This window comes from Papilio machaon, chromosome 11 (assembly GCF_912999745.1).
Source record: "Papilio machaon chromosome 11, ilPapMach1.1, whole genome shotgun sequence".
In the NCBI taxonomy this organism is placed as follows: domain Eukaryota; kingdom Metazoa; phylum Arthropoda; class Insecta; order Lepidoptera; family Papilionidae; genus Papilio; species Papilio machaon.
This window is the reverse complement of record NC_059996.1, coordinates 7359337-7378347: the sequence shown is the minus strand read 5'-3', so window position 1 is coordinate 7378347 and position 19011 is coordinate 7359337. Positions and strand designations below refer to the sequence as shown.

At 34.2% G+C, this 19011-nt stretch overlaps 1 protein-coding gene across 3 annotated transcripts in view; it reads left to right on the top strand.

The window, feature by feature from the left end:
* LOC106717688 (myosin-2) overlaps nt 1-19011 on the top strand; it is an 87787-nt gene that overhangs the window by 68663 nt on the left and 113 nt on the right. For all 3 annotated transcript variants that reach the window (XM_045680124.1, XM_014511601.2, XM_045680125.1), the window contains 17 exons: nt 2404-2472; nt 2550-2627; nt 4211-4360; nt 9019-9411; nt 9775-10293; nt 11134-11240; nt 11498-11630; nt 11705-11809; nt 12264-12409; nt 12732-12942; nt 13455-13664; nt 14500-14736; nt 15642-15827; nt 16663-17181; nt 18128-18322; nt 18398-18466; nt 18542-18620. In XM_045680124.1, coding sequence (XP_045536080.1) covers nt 2404-2472; nt 2550-2627; nt 4211-4360; nt 9019-9411; nt 9775-10293; nt 11134-11240; nt 11498-11630; nt 11705-11809; nt 12264-12409; nt 12732-12942; nt 13455-13664; nt 14500-14736; nt 15642-15827; nt 16663-17181; nt 18128-18322; nt 18398-18466; nt 18542-18598 — 3384 coding nt within the window. In that variant the 3' untranslated portion in view covers nt 18599-18620. The remainder of the gene's footprint in view (nt 1-2403; nt 2473-2549; nt 2628-4210; nt 4361-9018; nt 9412-9774; nt 10294-11133; nt 11241-11497; nt 11631-11704; nt 11810-12263; nt 12410-12731; nt 12943-13454; nt 13665-14499; nt 14737-15641; nt 15828-16662; nt 17182-18127; nt 18323-18397; nt 18467-18541; nt 18621-19011) is intronic.

Here is a 19011-nt window from a genome sequence, read left to right as displayed (position 1 = left end):
CTGAATCGATTTGACTGAAAATTGGTGGGCAGGTAGCTTAGAACCAGGAAAAGGACATAGGATAATTTTTACCCCGTTTTCTATTTTTTTTTTATTCCGCGCGGACGGAGTCGCGGGTAAAAGCTAGTATGTAATAATTTCTTATAATTTATTTCCAACGTTAAGTGCTGCCGAGTATGCTTGTAATTAAATTACACTTAATAAGATCTTACATCTCAAGGTGGTAAATACTACAGTGCTATGAATAACTTTTACAATGCATTTTAATATTATGAACAGTTTATATTAACGTAAAATCCACGCTAATTGTACAGTCATGGTAAACTAGTAGTAGTCATATTATTAGCATATAGCATTTACTTAACAATTTAATGTTTGTAAAACATAGTGTAGAGCCAAAATAATATCAATTGTATATTTGCAACTGGCACATAGATGTACTTATTCTTACTAATATTATAAATTGGAATGTTTAGATCAGGGATCCCCAAACTATTTTCTACAAGTGACTCCCTTTTCCAAAATGAACTGTTACGACAGACCACCATGGCCAAATTACCTACTTCTAAGATTTATCAATTATTATTATTATTTATTCTGACTTAGGTCAATAGACAACAGAGTGAGAATTAGCAATGCTTTAAGTTCGATATCGTTTGGAAATCCCTGGTTTAGATGGATTTTTGAAGGTATCTCCGGGACGGCTGAACCGATCTTGTTGAAATTTGGTACAGATGTAGAATATAGTCTGGAAGAACGCAAAGGCTAAAAGGCTACTACTTGTTAAGTTATTTTTTCTTAATTCCGCGCAGTGGCGGGCGATAGCCAGTATATTCATTAAGTTGTATAGGTATACTAAGGCGTGCAATTTAGCGACGGTCATCGTTTCGTAATATCAGTTTAATGAGTAGAATGCTGTAAAGTGTTGAATTCCAGTACAAAAGCATTGAAAGTACGTGACCTTTTTATATTCGTCGTGTTGTAATCTCATCTTCGGCTTAATTGAATATGAGGTTAGTACTCTGACGTGTCATTTGACATTTACGTACTGACCAAAAAAAAGTGACAGGAATATTTGTCAATGGTAGCGTCGCCGCAGTGTAGTTTCATAGATATTGCACTTATTTTCCGTTAGCTGTTTTAGAATACTGCTTGTAATTTTGAATCAATAAAGTGACGTGAGAAGTTTGTTTACTCACAAGGTAGTTTTAGTTACGTAGTTTTGTTAATTTTAAATTTTAAAGCTTCGTCCAAAGCCCTATAAATTATCGCTTACTGCAATAAGCGTTAAACTAACCGGTGAAAGGGATTAACGGTTAACCGTATATGGTTATTATAACTGACCGTTGTTAACCTGTCGGTGAGGAGGTGCGACAAAGCATAATAAACCTAACAATGTTTTATGTTTACTTTCTAACTTTGAATTTGATTAATTGCCTTATTTACTAAAATATAATATTTTACAACTTTAAAAGTACTAAACTATTTACCTTGTAGTTTATAAAAATCTTCATCATCAGCTCACTATACGTTCCCAACGAGGGGCTCGGAGCCTACCCCAAGTTATAGGTCATAGTCAACCACGCTGGACAAGTGCTGGTTGGTTGAAATGAAAATATTATTTTTAAATAAAATATAAGTAGGAGGCACTTGACTGATGTTATATATTATGATAATTTAATATTTGTAATATCCCAAATTAAAATATATTATGTTTTCTAAACATCAATATTTTATTCCATCTAATTTAAATTCTTGTAATTATGTCATTCAAAGTAATGAATCACGACTATTATTTGTGTGTCGTTTATGGTTATTTCAAGCTATAAACAAATGAAAACCTGTCCACATAAAAGAGAAAGTATTTTATAGGTTAGGTTCTATTTTTCCAAACACTTGTTTGCTTGTTTGAGATCTATGTTAAGCGTCTAATCTCGAACGTCGGTCGCGGCTCTCGCTCAGGTCGTGGGCGTACCAGGATCATAACAAATCTTGTTACCTGCCAACAAATGTTAAGTCTGTATTGAGACTACGCTGTTGATATTACTGTGTTTTATTTAAATTGTCACATTTAACAAACACCGATGAATGTTCTTTTAATCTTGTTTATGAAATACTCGGCGCGTTAAACGTTAACTTAATATAGATGAACGTTCGCACTAAAACTTATGTTTACTTGTTACTAATTAGTAATTAAATTATCAGGTGTATGATTGTTTTTGATACACACGCTGTAATTGTTTTTTTGTAGAAAACGCCTGTGAAAAATTTAATAGCAATTCTTTCGTGACACATTTGAACAAAACAGATTCTATGACAAAAAAGAAAAGTACAGGAGCAAAATTAAAAAATTATAAGTTATATTTGATAGTTTTAATAATTGCTTGGTTTCTCTTGTTGCAGGTGAAAGAAAAAAGCAACCGGGAAGATTTAAAAACTGATATACAACATAGAAAAGAAACATTTTATAGGGTAAGCGATAATCTTTATTAATTAAAGAGCAAATCCTTTGAAGTAAAAAATAAGTAAATCTGCAACTCATCTTACAGGAGGCGCCTTCGGACGAGGACTCTGCGGTATCTTCCGCGCCCGCCTCCCTTTCCCCGCAGCCGCACGCCGACATGTGGGTGAGTACAACAAAGGGCGCTGATGTTCTATCAACATAGAAAACACAGACATTGTCTATGAATTGCTACTAGATCTATCTCGTCCCGACTTATCCCCTGGTCTATCGTTGTCCGGGATAGTTTTATTCACCATGTGATAATTTTCTATCATGATTTCAGAATCAATAAACTCGTAATACACTTCGATTAAATAATTACATCTCATTGGTTTAATTAATTTGCTTTTAATTTAGTTAAAACAGGTAGCTATTTCCAATTACGGTTCTAAGTAGATATTTTCACAACGCATCCTGCGTGAACGATTACATTTGCTTAAGTGGAAGGGGATCATAAATATTTATATTATACATAACTCAGTATGTCAAATAAATGACAGATAAAAAATAACAGGAAAGGCATATTATAATTTCCTTTTATATTGTTTTGATAATCTTTACTCGATATAATCGAAGTTTGCCTTTAAATTAGCAAGAACAGTCTGTAACAACGGCTGTTGAGAACAACCTTGGACTTATTTTATGTGATCTTTGACTATAGAGCAATATGTGCCCATCATTTTAACAGTTAAAATGTCAGCATTACAATGTCGTACAAACACATTGTCGCCCAGTAAACTGTGCTGTGTAGTGCGTCTTGCGTCATTCGTTGTAACTTGTAATCCAATGTCGTGTGGGGCGACCATGTTTCTAGACTTATTCAGGACTCGACAAGGAAACTAGGATATAGTAGTCTTTTTCTCTTCTTCGGACACTATATTATTCCTATTTTTTATTTTAATGACATTTTCGCGTACCAATATAATGGGTTTTTTGCACATTGACATTTTTGGAGTGTGTATATAGAAAAAGCCTTTTCTGTTTCCTATCCAATTTTCTTTTTTAAATTCCTTAACTGTTGTGATTTTTTAGATTTTTTTTCCGGAATATACTACGAAGAATTCCCATGTTACGACAAAATCGTGGACATACTAACGCCATGAGTACTCTGTAGAGTGGCGCCTTGAGGGTCCTTCACTGTTTAAATCCTTAGCCATTTCTATTTTATCTTTATCTAATATTGCATTTTATATTCACCATTGTAAGTCAATACGTTTATAAATATTAATTGTTTTTATATGATAAATACATAATATAGACAATATAAGGAGCGCCACTACTAGCTAATGTTTTACTATCACGTTATCGCAACAACAGTAAAGCCGCATGTACGAAGTACAGTCGTGCACTGAGGATCATTTATTACCATTCTATTACACTAGTTGTAAAAGAAATTACTTTTGCATGTATAGAGATTAAATATAAGTACCTAATTTGAGTATAGCCAAGATATAATTCTCGCAATATCCCCTCCGCTGCGGCCGTCGCGTGACTGTTGTTGCAATTGGCTACAGTCGCCAGTACTCCGCGGTGCGTAGTATATGCTCTGTACATCGCATAGCATATCAATATGGTTTTACATTGATAATGTGTTAAGTGTCGTCAAAGCGTAATCCTCGCGATAATACCCCCTACGCGTAGCGCCCCCGTGACGTAGTGTAGCGTAGCTGTCAGTGTTAGTAAGGCGTGTGCGCTGCGTGTGTGCAGACTTGTGGCGAGTGCCGGGCTGCGGCGACGCGCGCGGCGGCTGCGGCGGCGGAGAACGCGCGGCTTGCGGACGCGCTGCGCGACGCGCGCGATCAGCTCGAGCTAATGGAGTTTCGTCTGCTTGAGCTAGAAGACGCACACCCGGAGAAGGTACGTCAAGTTTTTTTTTATGTGATAAAGTTTCCCAAATAATTGCCGTACTTACAGTCGTTAAGTGGTCTGCTATAAAGCTACACTAAGTGTGATCACTTTATGACTCTAAATACGGTTAGTATTCCATGCAACTTTTAAACCAAATTGACTGAAATTGAGCTGTGCGATATGTAGGTATGTATATCTTGATAAATGATATATTGTAGATATATTAAATATAACCCCTAAATGTGATCTTATTGTTGTGATTTTTAAACATAATTGTAAAGTGAACATTAGCATATGTATAAGTGAACATTTTGTTGAGAATTAGTAAAGTATTAAGAAAGCTGAAACCTTAAAAAACTCGAAGTGAATTCTTTTACGTGGACGATGTTGCGGGTATTTTCTTATAATGTGTAGTGCTTGCTAAATTAAAACCTCACTATTATGATAAATTTAAAAAAAAAATAACCTATAGTCGGATTGTACCTGTTTGATCATTGTGTTTCTTAAGTATGTTTTATTAGCGCGCCTAACATTCCTGAGGCGTGAGATAGTTCGCCATAAGAAGGTCGGCATGGCACTAAGCAGAAACTATGTCCTACTTATGAGATTAATCTATTATTTCCAAACCAAATTATTTTAACATTTTCGACACAAATTTTATAGTAAACAGTATAATTAATGTATAAATGTGAATGAGACGAGATAGGTGTGCTCCCGGTATCGGGACAAGGCATATCCTTAAAAGATAAAGCCTCATTAGCCGTTTATAAATGACCATTGCCTATTTACTTGTGTAATATATAATATATAATCAGTTTGTCGTGAATGAGGTGTATTTAAATAATGACGTCTTAAATGAAGCCTTTTAATCGAGTCTAGAGACAGCAATCGGTATGTACCAGTTACGGAGATCGGATTTACGCGTGTTATATTTACTTACAACATGTTTAGTTGTCGTGTTTATAATCTTCTGTCTTCAGTTATAAAAGCATGTATAAAAATAGTTGTATGTTTGTTAACGACATGAATATTTTTTTGAAATTGCATCGCTATATCTATTACCAATTTTTGCTGACAAACTGGTAATATACATCAGAAAATGTTAGGAAAGTATATGTTTATCCAATGCAAACCCATGTATCGGTAGTCGTTAGAGAAATAATGACTGATATTATGTAGAAATTACGCGGAACATTAATTTAACTGTAGAAAGGGAAAATGTTGATTAGATAAAAGTGTTACTAAGTCCTCATAAAATACATGTTGGATAAAATATCTTATTTTACAATCGATTTTATCGAATTATTTCTAGATCGTAAATTTATTTTATCAGTCATCTTTCAGTTATTCGTAGTGTTGTTTATAACGATGGAAATCTATCGATAAACTGTGGAATGTAAATAACTTGATGTACGATATAATACCATTGTTTTAATATATCATGTTTATGAAGACAATTTCGATTTGTTTAGTGACGTCATCGAATTAGATTTTAATGTTATTGTACATCCATTGTAGTCACATGGTTAAATATATTCCGTTGAAACAAGTTGTATAATATAGTTATTTAAAGTTTGAAATAACCTCAAGGCACAATATAGGTTGGTTTATAACGCAGTAAATCATAAACTAAGGTGCAAGAACATTTGTTTCTATGTATAAGTTTAAGATCTACTTTCTAAGGCCTTTAGACGTCGCTTGAGACGGGCTGCTTATGAAATGACCCTTGGCATTGAAAAGACTGGATCAGCTTTGAGCCTTAATACAATTAGTATTACTCTGACCCAGTTATAAGTCAGGCAGTTTTGTATTGTAACATATAAGTAAGTTCCCACTGACGAGGCACGTTCATTTTCTGAGAAAAAAGAGACATAAAGTTACGTTTTTCTTATGTCTTCCGGCGAAGGAATACTTCTGTAAGGATTGGTGATTGCCGTTTTTCTATTGTTAATGTTTTGTTTGTAATCTTTTGTTTCTAGATAACATAATAGTATGTTGAGTTATTTTGTCAAAGGTGTATATTATTGTTTATTCAAAATAAGAATAAGTTAAAGAAGAGACATAAAAAAAATGTGACATATACATTAGGTGGTCACGATTTGAAATTTAAAGTACGTTTGCGTCGCCTTGAGACAAAATATTGCGTAAGTGCTTAGCTCAGTTAATTCAATAGGTGTGGCTTTTAAAAACTAAAAGACAGTACATACTAACCATACTCAGAGAAGTTTAATGATCACTAGGAGTTTATTAATTCTTAATATTAGAAATCTCCACTGACGTTTTTTAACAAGACTGTGAGTAGTAGGAATTTATCACTGAATGAGATAATCCAAACAAATTTTAAATGTATCCAAAATTCAGTTCTATGTACAGGTGCAAGTTATTTTCTATTTTCTATATTATACAAATTAATATCTTTACTTTCTGATTTACAAACCTTTTTAAAATTGGCCAATAATATTTTCTGAATGTAAATTGTATAGAAGAGTAAAATGCTTGCCGCAGTATCAATATGACATCATCTACAAAAAAAAAAAAAATAGGACCCATCTGCAAGCACTTCCTTTCGATTAAAATATTTTTTATCAAAATCGGACCACCAGGGGCGGAGTTTCGCGGTAACACACAGAAGAAAAAAAAACAGTCGAATTGATAACCTCCTTCTTTTTGAAGTCGGTTAAAAAGTAGTATAAGATTACAAAAATATTAAAATAAGGCCTGTTCAGTCATGTGGGTAGGCATTTAGTTAACATGACCATAACTAATATTTGTGTTTATTGTCGTATGTTTCCTCATTAGGAAACTAATCTATATCTTTTTGCGACCAGTTAAGTTGTGACGTAATGCGTGGGAGTCGACTTAAACGTGATGCTGGAAGGTTACGCGTACATTCTAAGGAAAGGATATCTTCAAGGTTGCGTTATTACGCTTTGTTGGTTTTTCTCCACTGTTTTCATTTAATGCACTCGAATTAATTGTATAAATGCGAATTATCGCACAGAAATGATACTTGTAATATATGTTTTATGACTTTACTGTTATGTTACTAATATTATAAACTAGCTTTTACCCGCGACTCCGTCCGCGCGGAATGAAAAAAAAAATGCACACAAAATAAAAAGGTACCTATGTCCGTCTTCTAGTTCTAAGCTTCTTTTCAGCTAAATCAGTTCCACCGATCTTGAGTTATAAATAGTGTAACTAATACGACTTTCTTTTATATATATAGATGTGAATGTTCGGATGGATGGATGTGGACGAAATTTGATACAAATGTAGAACATTGTCTGGAAGAACACAGAGGCTATTTAAAAAGTTTTTTTTAATCCCGCGTGGACAAAGTCGCGGGAAAAAGCTACTATAACAATAATTTATGGTCATTGAAAAATCTATTTCTTGCAGTTATTGTTGATTTGATTTTGAATTACCTTGAATTCCTAGATACGCACGTTGTTTACGTCCTAAGGCCGGTCATCAAGTTAATACTTTGTTTGTAATCGACGAAGCGTTGATGTCCTCTAATCAACAAAAGACGGCTGCTAACTGTGAATTAAATGTTATAGTCTACAGAGAAACACCTTGATGTATTACGCAAAGATGTTCTCTAATAAATACAATAGAATTATTAACCGAAAATACGTACTAAGAAATATAAAGTTTGGTGTTAATTGATTATATTGTTTGCCTCTTTTATTAGTAGATTATGATATAAATTTGTAAATATTATGATTGCAATACAGCCGCAAGGTAATTATACAATTATACAAGATGAATCTATAAATAACTGCGACATTATGGCTTAGTGTTGAAGACATGTAGCACACAACCGCGAAATCAAACTGTAACAAAAATGAAACACAGAGTTTGCTCAATTCCTTCATTTCCCAGACTTAAAGTCATGTCTAAATCCTAGTCGGTTTATCTTTCAACCAGTTCGGTTGCAGAAAATCACACAGTCATTGATGTGTAGCTAGAATCCAGCGTAGCATTTCGGTCGCGCTCTGCCGCCTGCCGGTCTTCCGTGCTTTCAGCTTGCTCTATTTATTCACTTGTGCTTAGATGTAATTTTAAGTAAGTACTTAAAATTACATCTAAGCACTTATTAGGTTCATTGTTCTATTAAGGGTCATATAAAAACGACTGTTAATTAAAGATCTTATTACTTCTAAATCTCACTAGATCCTCTGGGAAAATACCTAAAAATATGCTTATAGAAATAATGTTAGAGATAAACTACTTCCTTACCGTAAGCCGTGATCTAGTGATGCTATCTCGAGATATAACAAATCGTTAACCGTAAAATTGTTTTTGCAATTCGTTCTCAAATGCACCAATTAACGTATGAAGTGAATGGACGTCTTGTTTGTAAAGTATTGCATTCGCGCAGGCAAGAGGATTGGAATGAAATCTAATTAGACTGTATTTATGTGGACTTGTATGAAATATCTAAAGTAGATCGTGACGGCCGGACTAACTAACTCGATTAATGTTAGCTTCTTCATCTTCCAAGGTCCCCTTAGTCTAGAGACATTTCTTGTGTTCTATTTATATTCAAATTAATAAATCTGTAGTATGATCATCGTAACATATGTATGTTACGAGTATGAGACAATGACTATGATGCACTATACTTTATACATCTTTAATTTCAATTCTCCTGATTCCAGGGTGCTAGGGACAACCTAACCGACTCGGATTCGGGCTGCGTGTCCCCCGGCTCCCGGATTAAGGACTCCGCATCGCCGGAACTCAAGCGAATGGATTCCGGATACAAGTCCCCTCAGGTGCCGAGCAGCCCCTGCAACCCAAGACGGCACCTTGCTACTCCACACGATGACTTCAAAGAGGATTTCGCTAAAGCACAAGTCCTGGCGGAAATTCTGGATAGAAACTCCGAGACCAGTGACTCGCTGAGGAGCAACCCCGTGAAAGACCATTTGGAGCAGATGATACTGAATGCCGCCTCACCGGAGGACAGGGGCTGCTTGGAGCAGGTGCTAATGTTGTTGTACAACTACCAAGCGCTTAGCAGTTCTGTCAGCGAAGATGAATGTTATCAGGTTGGTCTTATTTATGTTTTCTATAGCTATTCCAAATAATTACTTTACCTTCCATCAAAAAAAAAAAAACAAACAGTTTATAGTAAAAAAATTATCTCATAATACTTTATGTCACGTTATAAAAACTTTAAATTATTTTATAAAAATTGTTCCGAAGTTTACTCAAGAAAAAAAACTTTGTTGATTAATTTACTTCAGGTATAATAACTTCATCAACATTTTACAAATAAATCTTACATATAAGTCATTTTATTGACAACTTAATCATATTTGACATCCCGTAACTGCTAAAAACACAACCACACAATTTGATAGAAGTTTATCATTTACAACCAATTCAGTCAAAATTAATCGTGTCCACAGGTGAAACCAAAAAGAATTTGCGATCTAAAAACGAAACATGAAACAGACAGTCCATTGCACAAAACTCATAAAGCGATCGCAACAGTAACACCGTACCAGCAGAAAGGCAAGAGTGAATCACTCGAAAGCCTCTGTTTAGATGAAAGGAAACCGATCAATTTATTGCAAGAAAGTGGAATATTCGAAGGCGTTGAGACTGAATGCAAAAGCACTCAGACAGACGTCATCGAAAATTTCGAATGCAGTGGCGAATTGAACACTGAAATACAACGACTGAATAGTATTAGAGAAAAGTTAGAGAGACAAGGAGTTAGGAATAGGACGTTAAGTGCTAAAGAGGAAGGGGAAGGACTAGAGTGCAGGTGTGTGAAGTTGGGGAAGAAACACAAACAGTATTACGAGAGAAGATTGAAGTTTCTTGAAGGAAAGATATCTATATACGAAGCAGCGCAGGACGTTAAAGAAGCTAAGCTAGCTCAGAGGCTACAGAAAGAGTTTCTACTCGAAAATAGAATACAGGTACGTTATTTAAAACATAAATTTTAGCAATCACCGCTTTAATTGGCACGTCACGCAGAAGAGTAATCTTGCTCCAGACGTGCCAATTGAAATGCGGTTTAAAATGTCTTCAAAAACGTTACAAATGTGTTAACTTTTTCAATTATATCGGAGCTAATATGCCCTGTATAAACATTAGACATATGTTTATAGTAATGACGCACTACATGATTTCAACGTTATGATGCATTCTACTATTGTCTTAAGATAATAATAGCAATGCTGCGTCATTGTCTAAAGATTGTAGAAGAAAGATCATAGCATAAAGGTTTTATGAACTTGGTACCTATTCTCTAAAATCATTAGACACAGTGACATAGTTGATCTTCGCTATTGTTCAATTTAAAATGTAGTACGCTGGCAAGTTTAGCAAGTGACACAATAAGCCCAGACATTGCCAAGCAAATTGATGAAGCATTGAATTATTGCGGATATCCATATATGAAGGTAGAAACAATAGGTTCACTGCACTTCCGTTTATCGCGTGACGTAATTCTGTGACGCCATATTTACTGTTATGTTTTCGTGGCTGAGTATTAACTAGTGGCCACCAAAAATTAGCTTAGGGAAATTTTATCTGAAATACAAATATTTGCTAGCGAATCTCGCTTTATTATACTTTTTTTACGGTATTTTTTAATCAATTTTGGTTTGATTTTACCTGACTTAAAGTGATGTTTCATACTAAGAAATTGAAATAATTTTCGGATTAATTTTCAAGGATCAAATATTGATTTCGACCGTTTGTGTTCATTCTTTTCTTGCAAAAATAGAGACTTATAAGGTGTGCTGTTTATACAGGAGTTGGAGAGTGAGCTGGGCGAGTTGCAGGACAAGTACGAGAGGTTGGAGGAGGAGTGTTGCGAGTTGGAGGAGATTGAGAATGACACGCGATTACACTGGCAGCAGTAAGTCATACCTCGGTTTTTGCTAGAATAAACTTGATCCAGGTATCGTAATCCCCTTTAGGTCGACAGGGGAATTGATAGGAAAGTACGATAGCGGAAATCAATAAAGATTTGACTTGCAAAATCTTTGGAAATCTTTGATTTACTACAATAATTGAATTGTGTCATTAAAATCTACGATCACTAGACCCGCGAAAGCAGAGCCATAAAGAAAATTGAAATTAACTGAAAACTAATTGTGTTGTTTGTTTGTACAGACTAGAGATGGACTACGAGCTGTGTACGGCGCAGCTGCGGGACATGACTGAGCAGCGCGAGTGCTCGCGGGCGCAGGCAGAGCGGCTGATGGCTGAGCTCAGTCAGCGCGAGTGCGCACTAAAGGCTAGAGAGGTAAAGGACTAACATTTCTATATTAAAAGCTCCTCAGTGGTGACGTATATTATGAATTGACGTGTTTTCTGCAGAGCGAGCTGACATGTCGGCTGCAGGGTCTGGAGAAGGCGGTGCCGGCGCTGATCGTGTGGAATGTGATGCAGGCGCTCGACGCTCAGCTCTCTCCGGGGGGAAAGGTTAACTTACATTCTCTACTACTTTGAAATCTATATATATATAAAAGAAAGTCGTGTTAGTTACACTAATTATAACTCAAGATAGGTCGAACTGATTTAGCTGAAAATTTATGGGGAGGTAGCTTAGAACTAGGAGACGGACATAGGAACTTTTTTATATTGTGTGCATTTTTTTTATTCCGCGCGGACGGAGTCGCGGGTAAAAGCTAGTACTTTCTATAGTTGATTAACTTTTTTAACAAAAAAAATCAACGAGGCATAGACGTTGTCATTTTATGGTAAAGTAAAAGATATAAATTAAACAAAACAATATTTTTTACTTAAATATTCACGATGTTTTAGATTTTAAAATGTAGAATCAATCTGATATTCGTTCTAGACTTACATATGTTCCTGAACATCTGCAAAGACATAAGTTTTTAAAAATATATATAGTTTAAATTATATTTTCCAGCGTATCCTGATGTCTCGTATGGGTCCATTAAATCAGGACTCGAAGAACGCCATCGCGACCTTCAGGAGGAGTGCGACCGCCAGCTCTGGACCTCTCGTACCCTATCACAATCCGTTCACCACCACTCTGGAGACACAAATCAATCTGTAAGTAGTCAATGCACAAAAAACACAAACTGCACACTTGAATATACAAAATTATTTTGACAATATTACCACCATAACTTGAAGTATGAAAAATGTGTAGAAAGAAAATTATAAACCCTTTACTAAAATTATATAATAACTAGCAGTCGCCCGCGATTCCGTCTCCGCGGAATTAATTAAAAAAAAACTTAATTAGTAGTCTGTATTATTTTTAGATTATGTTCTAGTTACATCTATGCTAAATTTCATCAAGATCCATTTAGCAGTTCTAAAGATACCTTCTAACAAACATCCATCCATTCAAATATTTGCATTTTCACAGATTAATAGCAGAAAAGAGTGAGATAGAGAAGAAGGCGAAATCAGTAAAGGAGTCATTCGAGAAGAAAGTGAGAAATTTAGAAGAACAGTTGGAGACGGCGCGACGACAGCTCAGTGCTGCGGAGTGCGGCGCAGAAGTAAAACGGGAGAGGATAGAAGAAAGGATAGAACAGTTGGAGAAGAAAGTGAGAGAAGAGAAGGAAGCTGCCAGTGTGAGTAAAATTTAATAGTTAATTTTTTTTTGTTTTAAATGATCTTTTTAAACAAATTTCTTTAATGAATGTCTTTTATTTTTATTTTAATTTATGAAGATTAAGTTTATTTATTACTAGCTTTTACCCGCGACTCCGTCCGCGCGGAATAAAAAAATGCACACAAGATAAAAAAAAGTTCCTATGTCCGTCTCCTATAAATTTTCAGCTAAATCAGTTCGACCGATCTTGAGTTATAAATAGTGTAACTAACACGACTTTCTTTTATATATATATATATATATATATATATCTCAAATTAAATATATATATATATATATATATATATATATATATATATATATATATATATATATATATATATATATATTTAATTTGAGAGTCAAATATTTATTTTATTTAACTTTCTTCTGAATTTTCATATAAAAATGTGAAATACTTTGTAAAGTTGCATGGAAAAATCGATATAGTTGTAGGAATTATTTTTATTTTTCGACGAAATTGTTTTCCAGAAGCCCATCGACGCTACGACAGACAACAGGCTGAAGAAGCTGTTGGCCAATGAAGAGGAGCTGAAGTCCCGAGTGTCGGAGCTGGAGAGGAGGGAGGCTGCGTATCTGGAGATGTTGGCGCAGGCAGATGACATGTGGGCGGAGATGGAGGGAGGATACAAGAAGAAGATCCAGGAGTCACACGCCACAGAGACACATCTCAAAGGAATGGTCAGTTAATTATCCTGTATTTTTCTTTACTTAGGATTCTAGACTTAGATTAATAGATAGTACTACCTCCTGTAATACTCTTCACCTATCAAAGGAGGTAGAGTCTTAAGAGATTATAAAAATTTTGTGAATCAATAGAAATTTATTATTTTTTGTTATCAAGACAACTAATTTTTACTTTTTGATGTATTTTTTTTTAGATTTTTTTTATATATTTTGTCTAATTTTAAGATATTTCTCTCAAGTAGAATTACGGTAGTAAAAAAATTAAAAACTTGGTTTATAACCTTTTGTACCAACACAACATCAGATCTGTATTTAACTGATATAAATACTAAATTATCTGATGATTTTAGATTCGTTTAATGATTATTTATACAATGTGCAGATTTGTCATTTAAATCTTTACTAAGGGATTTCAGTGAAAAAGTTACTTAATATTTATGTTTTTTTTATATTTGATAGGTTTTTATTTGAATTATTGATGTGAATTGTCACATCAGATATATTTTCACTCTAAATTCAGTTTAATTGAAACTTTGTATAGTTTGTACCAAAGATTCATTTTACTTAATAAATGCGAATGTTTGGATGGATGGATGTATTACAAGTTATCTTTAGAACGGCTCAATGGGTCTGAATAAAATTTGTCATAGATTTAGATCAGAGATAGGAAGAACACATAGGCTACTTTTATGTTTTTTTATTTCCACACGAAAGGAGTCGCGGACGACACCTAGTATTAATATAACAAATTATTTATATCCACTCGCAAAGTTAAACTATGTATAGACATTTTATTCTAAAAAAACTCTAATGTAACGTCTTATTACAGATAAAGAAACTGGAGAACGAGAAAGATCAGAACAAGAAGATGTTGGAGCCGATGAAGAAGAAGTTGAGAGAAGTTGAGGAGTCGGAGTCAATGATGCGGATAGCGCTGGAGAAGGCGGAGAGAGATGCCAAAGTCCTCAGATCTCAGAACTCCAACCTCACAGCTATGTACAGTAAGGCTGAAGCTGATGCTAAGAAGTCTGAAGCCGCTTTCAGAGCTCTTGATGCTAAGTTCAAGGTAAAAAAACTCTAGTATTTAGATTATTTTTGTATATACAAGTTCTATGACATAAAATAACTGCACAGATCTTGAAACTTTTCTAGGATATTCTTCATATTAGAGACGGTTTTATCGTAGGTTTCTGAAACCTAAATCTTTCTATAAAGAATGTTATCTCTATTTTGTCAAAGATATTACACAGAGATTTCGATCTTAGAAACCAACGATTAGTGTTTTCACTTTACAAACTTTGACTGTATTTACGTGAGTTTTATTAATAATATGTACATTAAAGTAGCCGTTTTCACTTTTAAAAATTAATGCTACCTTAGTTCATACGTAAAAAAAATAATGAATTTCTTAAATAAAATGAAGAAACTCGCGGTTAAATCAATAATACTCAATACTATCAAATGATACTCAATACTATCAAATAATACTCAATACTATCAAATGATACTCAATACTATCAAATAATACTCAATACTATCAAATGATACTCAATAATATCAAATAAAACTCAATACTATCAAATAATACTCAATACTATCAAATGATACTCAATACTATCAAATAAAACTCAATACTATCAAATAATACTCAATACTATCAAATGATACTCAATACTATCAAATGATACTCAATAATATCAAATAAAACTCAATACTATCAAATGATACTCAATACTATAAAATAATACTCAATACTATCAAATGATACTCAATACTATCAAATAATACTCAATACTATAAAATGATACTCAACACTATAAAATAATACTCAATACTATCAAATAATACTCAATACTATTAAATAATACTCAATACTATCAAATAATACTCAATACTATCAAATAATATTCAATACTATCAAATGATACTTAATACTATCAAAAAGTATGAAACACGTGAAATCCTTTACAGAGAGAAATAGATCAACTGCGCAAAATGAACAAGCAGTTGGACGAAGATCTGAAGAGTCACAGAGAAGTGTCGCGAAAGTCCGAGGTCAGCTTCATCACAGATCTGGACTGCATCAGGAAAGAACTGAACAGAGCTTGCAAGAACAATCAAGAACTTGAAGTGACCAATAGTGAATTAAGAGAGGAGGTAAGTTCATTCATTTTTTTAAAGCACATCCTGATTAAAAAAAATAGTTCAAATTATTTTCTGGTTACAAAATATTGAATGTTAAAAAAACGTGAAATTAGATATAAAATTAAAATGAATTTCTTCTAGAACTTTCTAGACATAAAATAATAATAAAAAAAGGATTAAAAAACCCAATAAATTTTAGAACTGATCTATTTTCAATCATAAACATGTATTTTTTTTTTAAGTAAAAAATATAGGGTAGTTAGTTAAAATTTTAAATGTTACGGACATTGTTAATATATAAATTAATTTTACTTCATAATATATATGTTTTTTTTTTAACTTCAATAGTTTAGTTCGTGTAGTATTTAGTACTTAGTTTGTGTCATTTGGTAGCTTCGGTGTTATTATTTATGTTTTAAAATATGGGGATAGCTTTTTAATATCACGGGATTTAAAATCTGAAATATTTATGGTTATCTTTAACTCGTTATATAACAAAACTAGCTGTCGCCCGCGACTCCGTCCGCGCGCAGTTAAAAAATGGGGGGAGGGGTTATGAAAAATAGATGTTGTCCGATTCTCAGACCTACTGAATATGCTCACAATATTTCATGAGAATCGGTCAAGCCGTTTCGGAGGAGTACGGGAACGAAAACTGTGACACGATAATTTTATATATTAGATTAATCAGTAACATTTATTAGAAAAACTGTCAATATTTCAGATTAAATACATTAATAATGGTTTCGCGGTTAAAAGCTTTGCATGTTTGCTTTCGAATTCACTCTTAAATAGTGCTTGCGAGAAGAAATGCTTAGAAGAAGATTATACGAGACGTATGTTCTAGGTGGAATCTCTGGAAAAGCAGCTAACTTTGACACAGAAAGCTCTCAGTCAATGCAAGAGGAAATGTGATGAAAAACTAAAGACGTTAAGCCACGAACTATCAATTAAGACAGAAGAACTTGAAGAGATGAGAAGTGAATCTATGCGACAATTTCACGCATCTAGAGTTGATCTGAAACCAGAAAGAACTGAGTATGTGGACGAAGGCTACTCTATATATAATGCTGTACCAAAGAAGACTGATTACGGAAGAATGCATCACAGCATGAGTTTTATAACGTCAGAATCGCGTTGTAGTTGTCCCACAATGAGGAGTCAACTGGTCGGACAATTGATTGAAGATTTATTTGATAGAATGCATAATACTACAGATGATGATCTGAGTAGACTATGTGAGGAGATAGGATCTACTGAAGTCACTCCGGAAACAAAGTCCAAGATCACCAACTACCTTCTGATGGCCATCTCCAAGGAACTCATCAGATCGATTGGAGACGCGGATGCGAAGACTGAAACAGAGGTAAGTGAATTTTGATTTATGTGACTAATTTTGTTACTTACAGCAATCGTACATGTCTCTAATTTTGACTAATGGTTGAGGTACAGATGTGTTTTAAAAAAAATCAACTACTTTATTTAATTGCACGCAAAATTACGTTTTAATAAAATTCAATTATAATAGTATTAGGTCATTTCAGCATATTTTTATAAACCAAATAATAATAAAATTCATCAAATCATCGTTATCTTGCTATTAAAATGACTGCACGCTTCAGCAAAAAAAAAAAGGAAACATGTTTTCAACGCAAATATTCTTTTGTCCAGTTGATACGACCTTTAATGGAATGGAATAAAAATTAAATTTAATACAACAGCAACAAAGTTCACATTTAATGTGAAATTATTTTTCACTTACAAGACAGACTACAATCTGCATTGTAAAGAGAGTTCCTTTTTTTTTGTTGTTAAACGAAAACGAATCACTTTAATAAGAATCGTACGGCATTTCTGAGTTTTAATCACGAAAAACGCACTCAGTAACGCGGACTATTCGATTAGTAAGAACCGCTACCTACCTAATTGAAAACTGTTAAAAAGTATTTTTCTGGTCACCTTATTTCAGTACGATAATCACTACGATTGCGGTGGATACTCTAGACCAGGGATCCTTAAACTATTTTGGACAAGTGACTCCTTTTCCAAAATGAACTGTTACTTCAGACCCCCCATGGCCAAATTGCCTACTTTTAAGACCAATTATTATTATTATTAATTCTGACTTAGGTCAATAGAAGACAGAGTGAGAATTAGCTATGCTTTAAGTTCGATATCGACCGACTTTGAAATCCCTGTTCTAGACAACTACCATCAGATGATTTGATTGACTTTTAAAAACCCGTTTGACGTAGCCACAATGATTTATAGATCCAGTAGGTGTTGTTTGTACTTAGACATGTGTTTTGTAGGAATGGAGGCGAGGCTTGTCTTCTCAGTCTGGTTGTGGGCGGGGCGGTGTGGGCGGGGCGGGGGGCGTGTCCGGGGGCAATGTGGGCGTGGTGCGTGGCGCGGCGCGATTGGCCAGCGTGAGCTGTGCGTGCGCGGCCGCACGACTCTGCGCCGCTGCGCCCGCGCTCGCAGAAACTGTCAACATCTGTCAGGAGGTATAGTAAAGGACGTTTATTTCCTACGCATTACGATGGTTATTTGACTAGTTTTGATTATTTTTTGTTTTTTAGGAAGTTTTAGAGCATGGAGACGTTAAGATAATGGAGGAGCAACTAGCAAACGCCATTGAAAGTATTGTTGTGAGTATATTTTCGGTTTGTAACATCTGTTTTAATTATATTATTATATTTTAATTTGTTGTCTTTCTATTGCAGAATTGTCCGTCCTGTGCGCTTGGTACAAACTCCATAGTTTGGAGTACGGACGTATAGAGTCAGTAGTACTTCTTGTTGTGTAAGTTGATTTATATAAAATTGTGAATGAAAAATATTTTATACATATTCACGACAGGACCACGTTTTGGTGTTTTTTAACTAGTACTAAAATGAGAGTAATATTATTAAAAATAATCTTTATAGAACTCATAATGCATTGAACTGCTAAAGTCATACCGAAATGTATGAAGTTTATACCTAAAATTCAAGTAGTAATATTATAATGCATATGTTTGTATGGATGGATGTTTGTTTGAAGATATCTCTGGAACGGCTCAACAGATCTTAATGAAATTTTACTTAGATGTAGAACATAATCTGGAAGAACACATAGGCTACTAATAAAGTTTTTTTTTTAATTTTGCGCAGACAGAGTCGCGGACGACAGCTAATCATTTTATAATTGAATT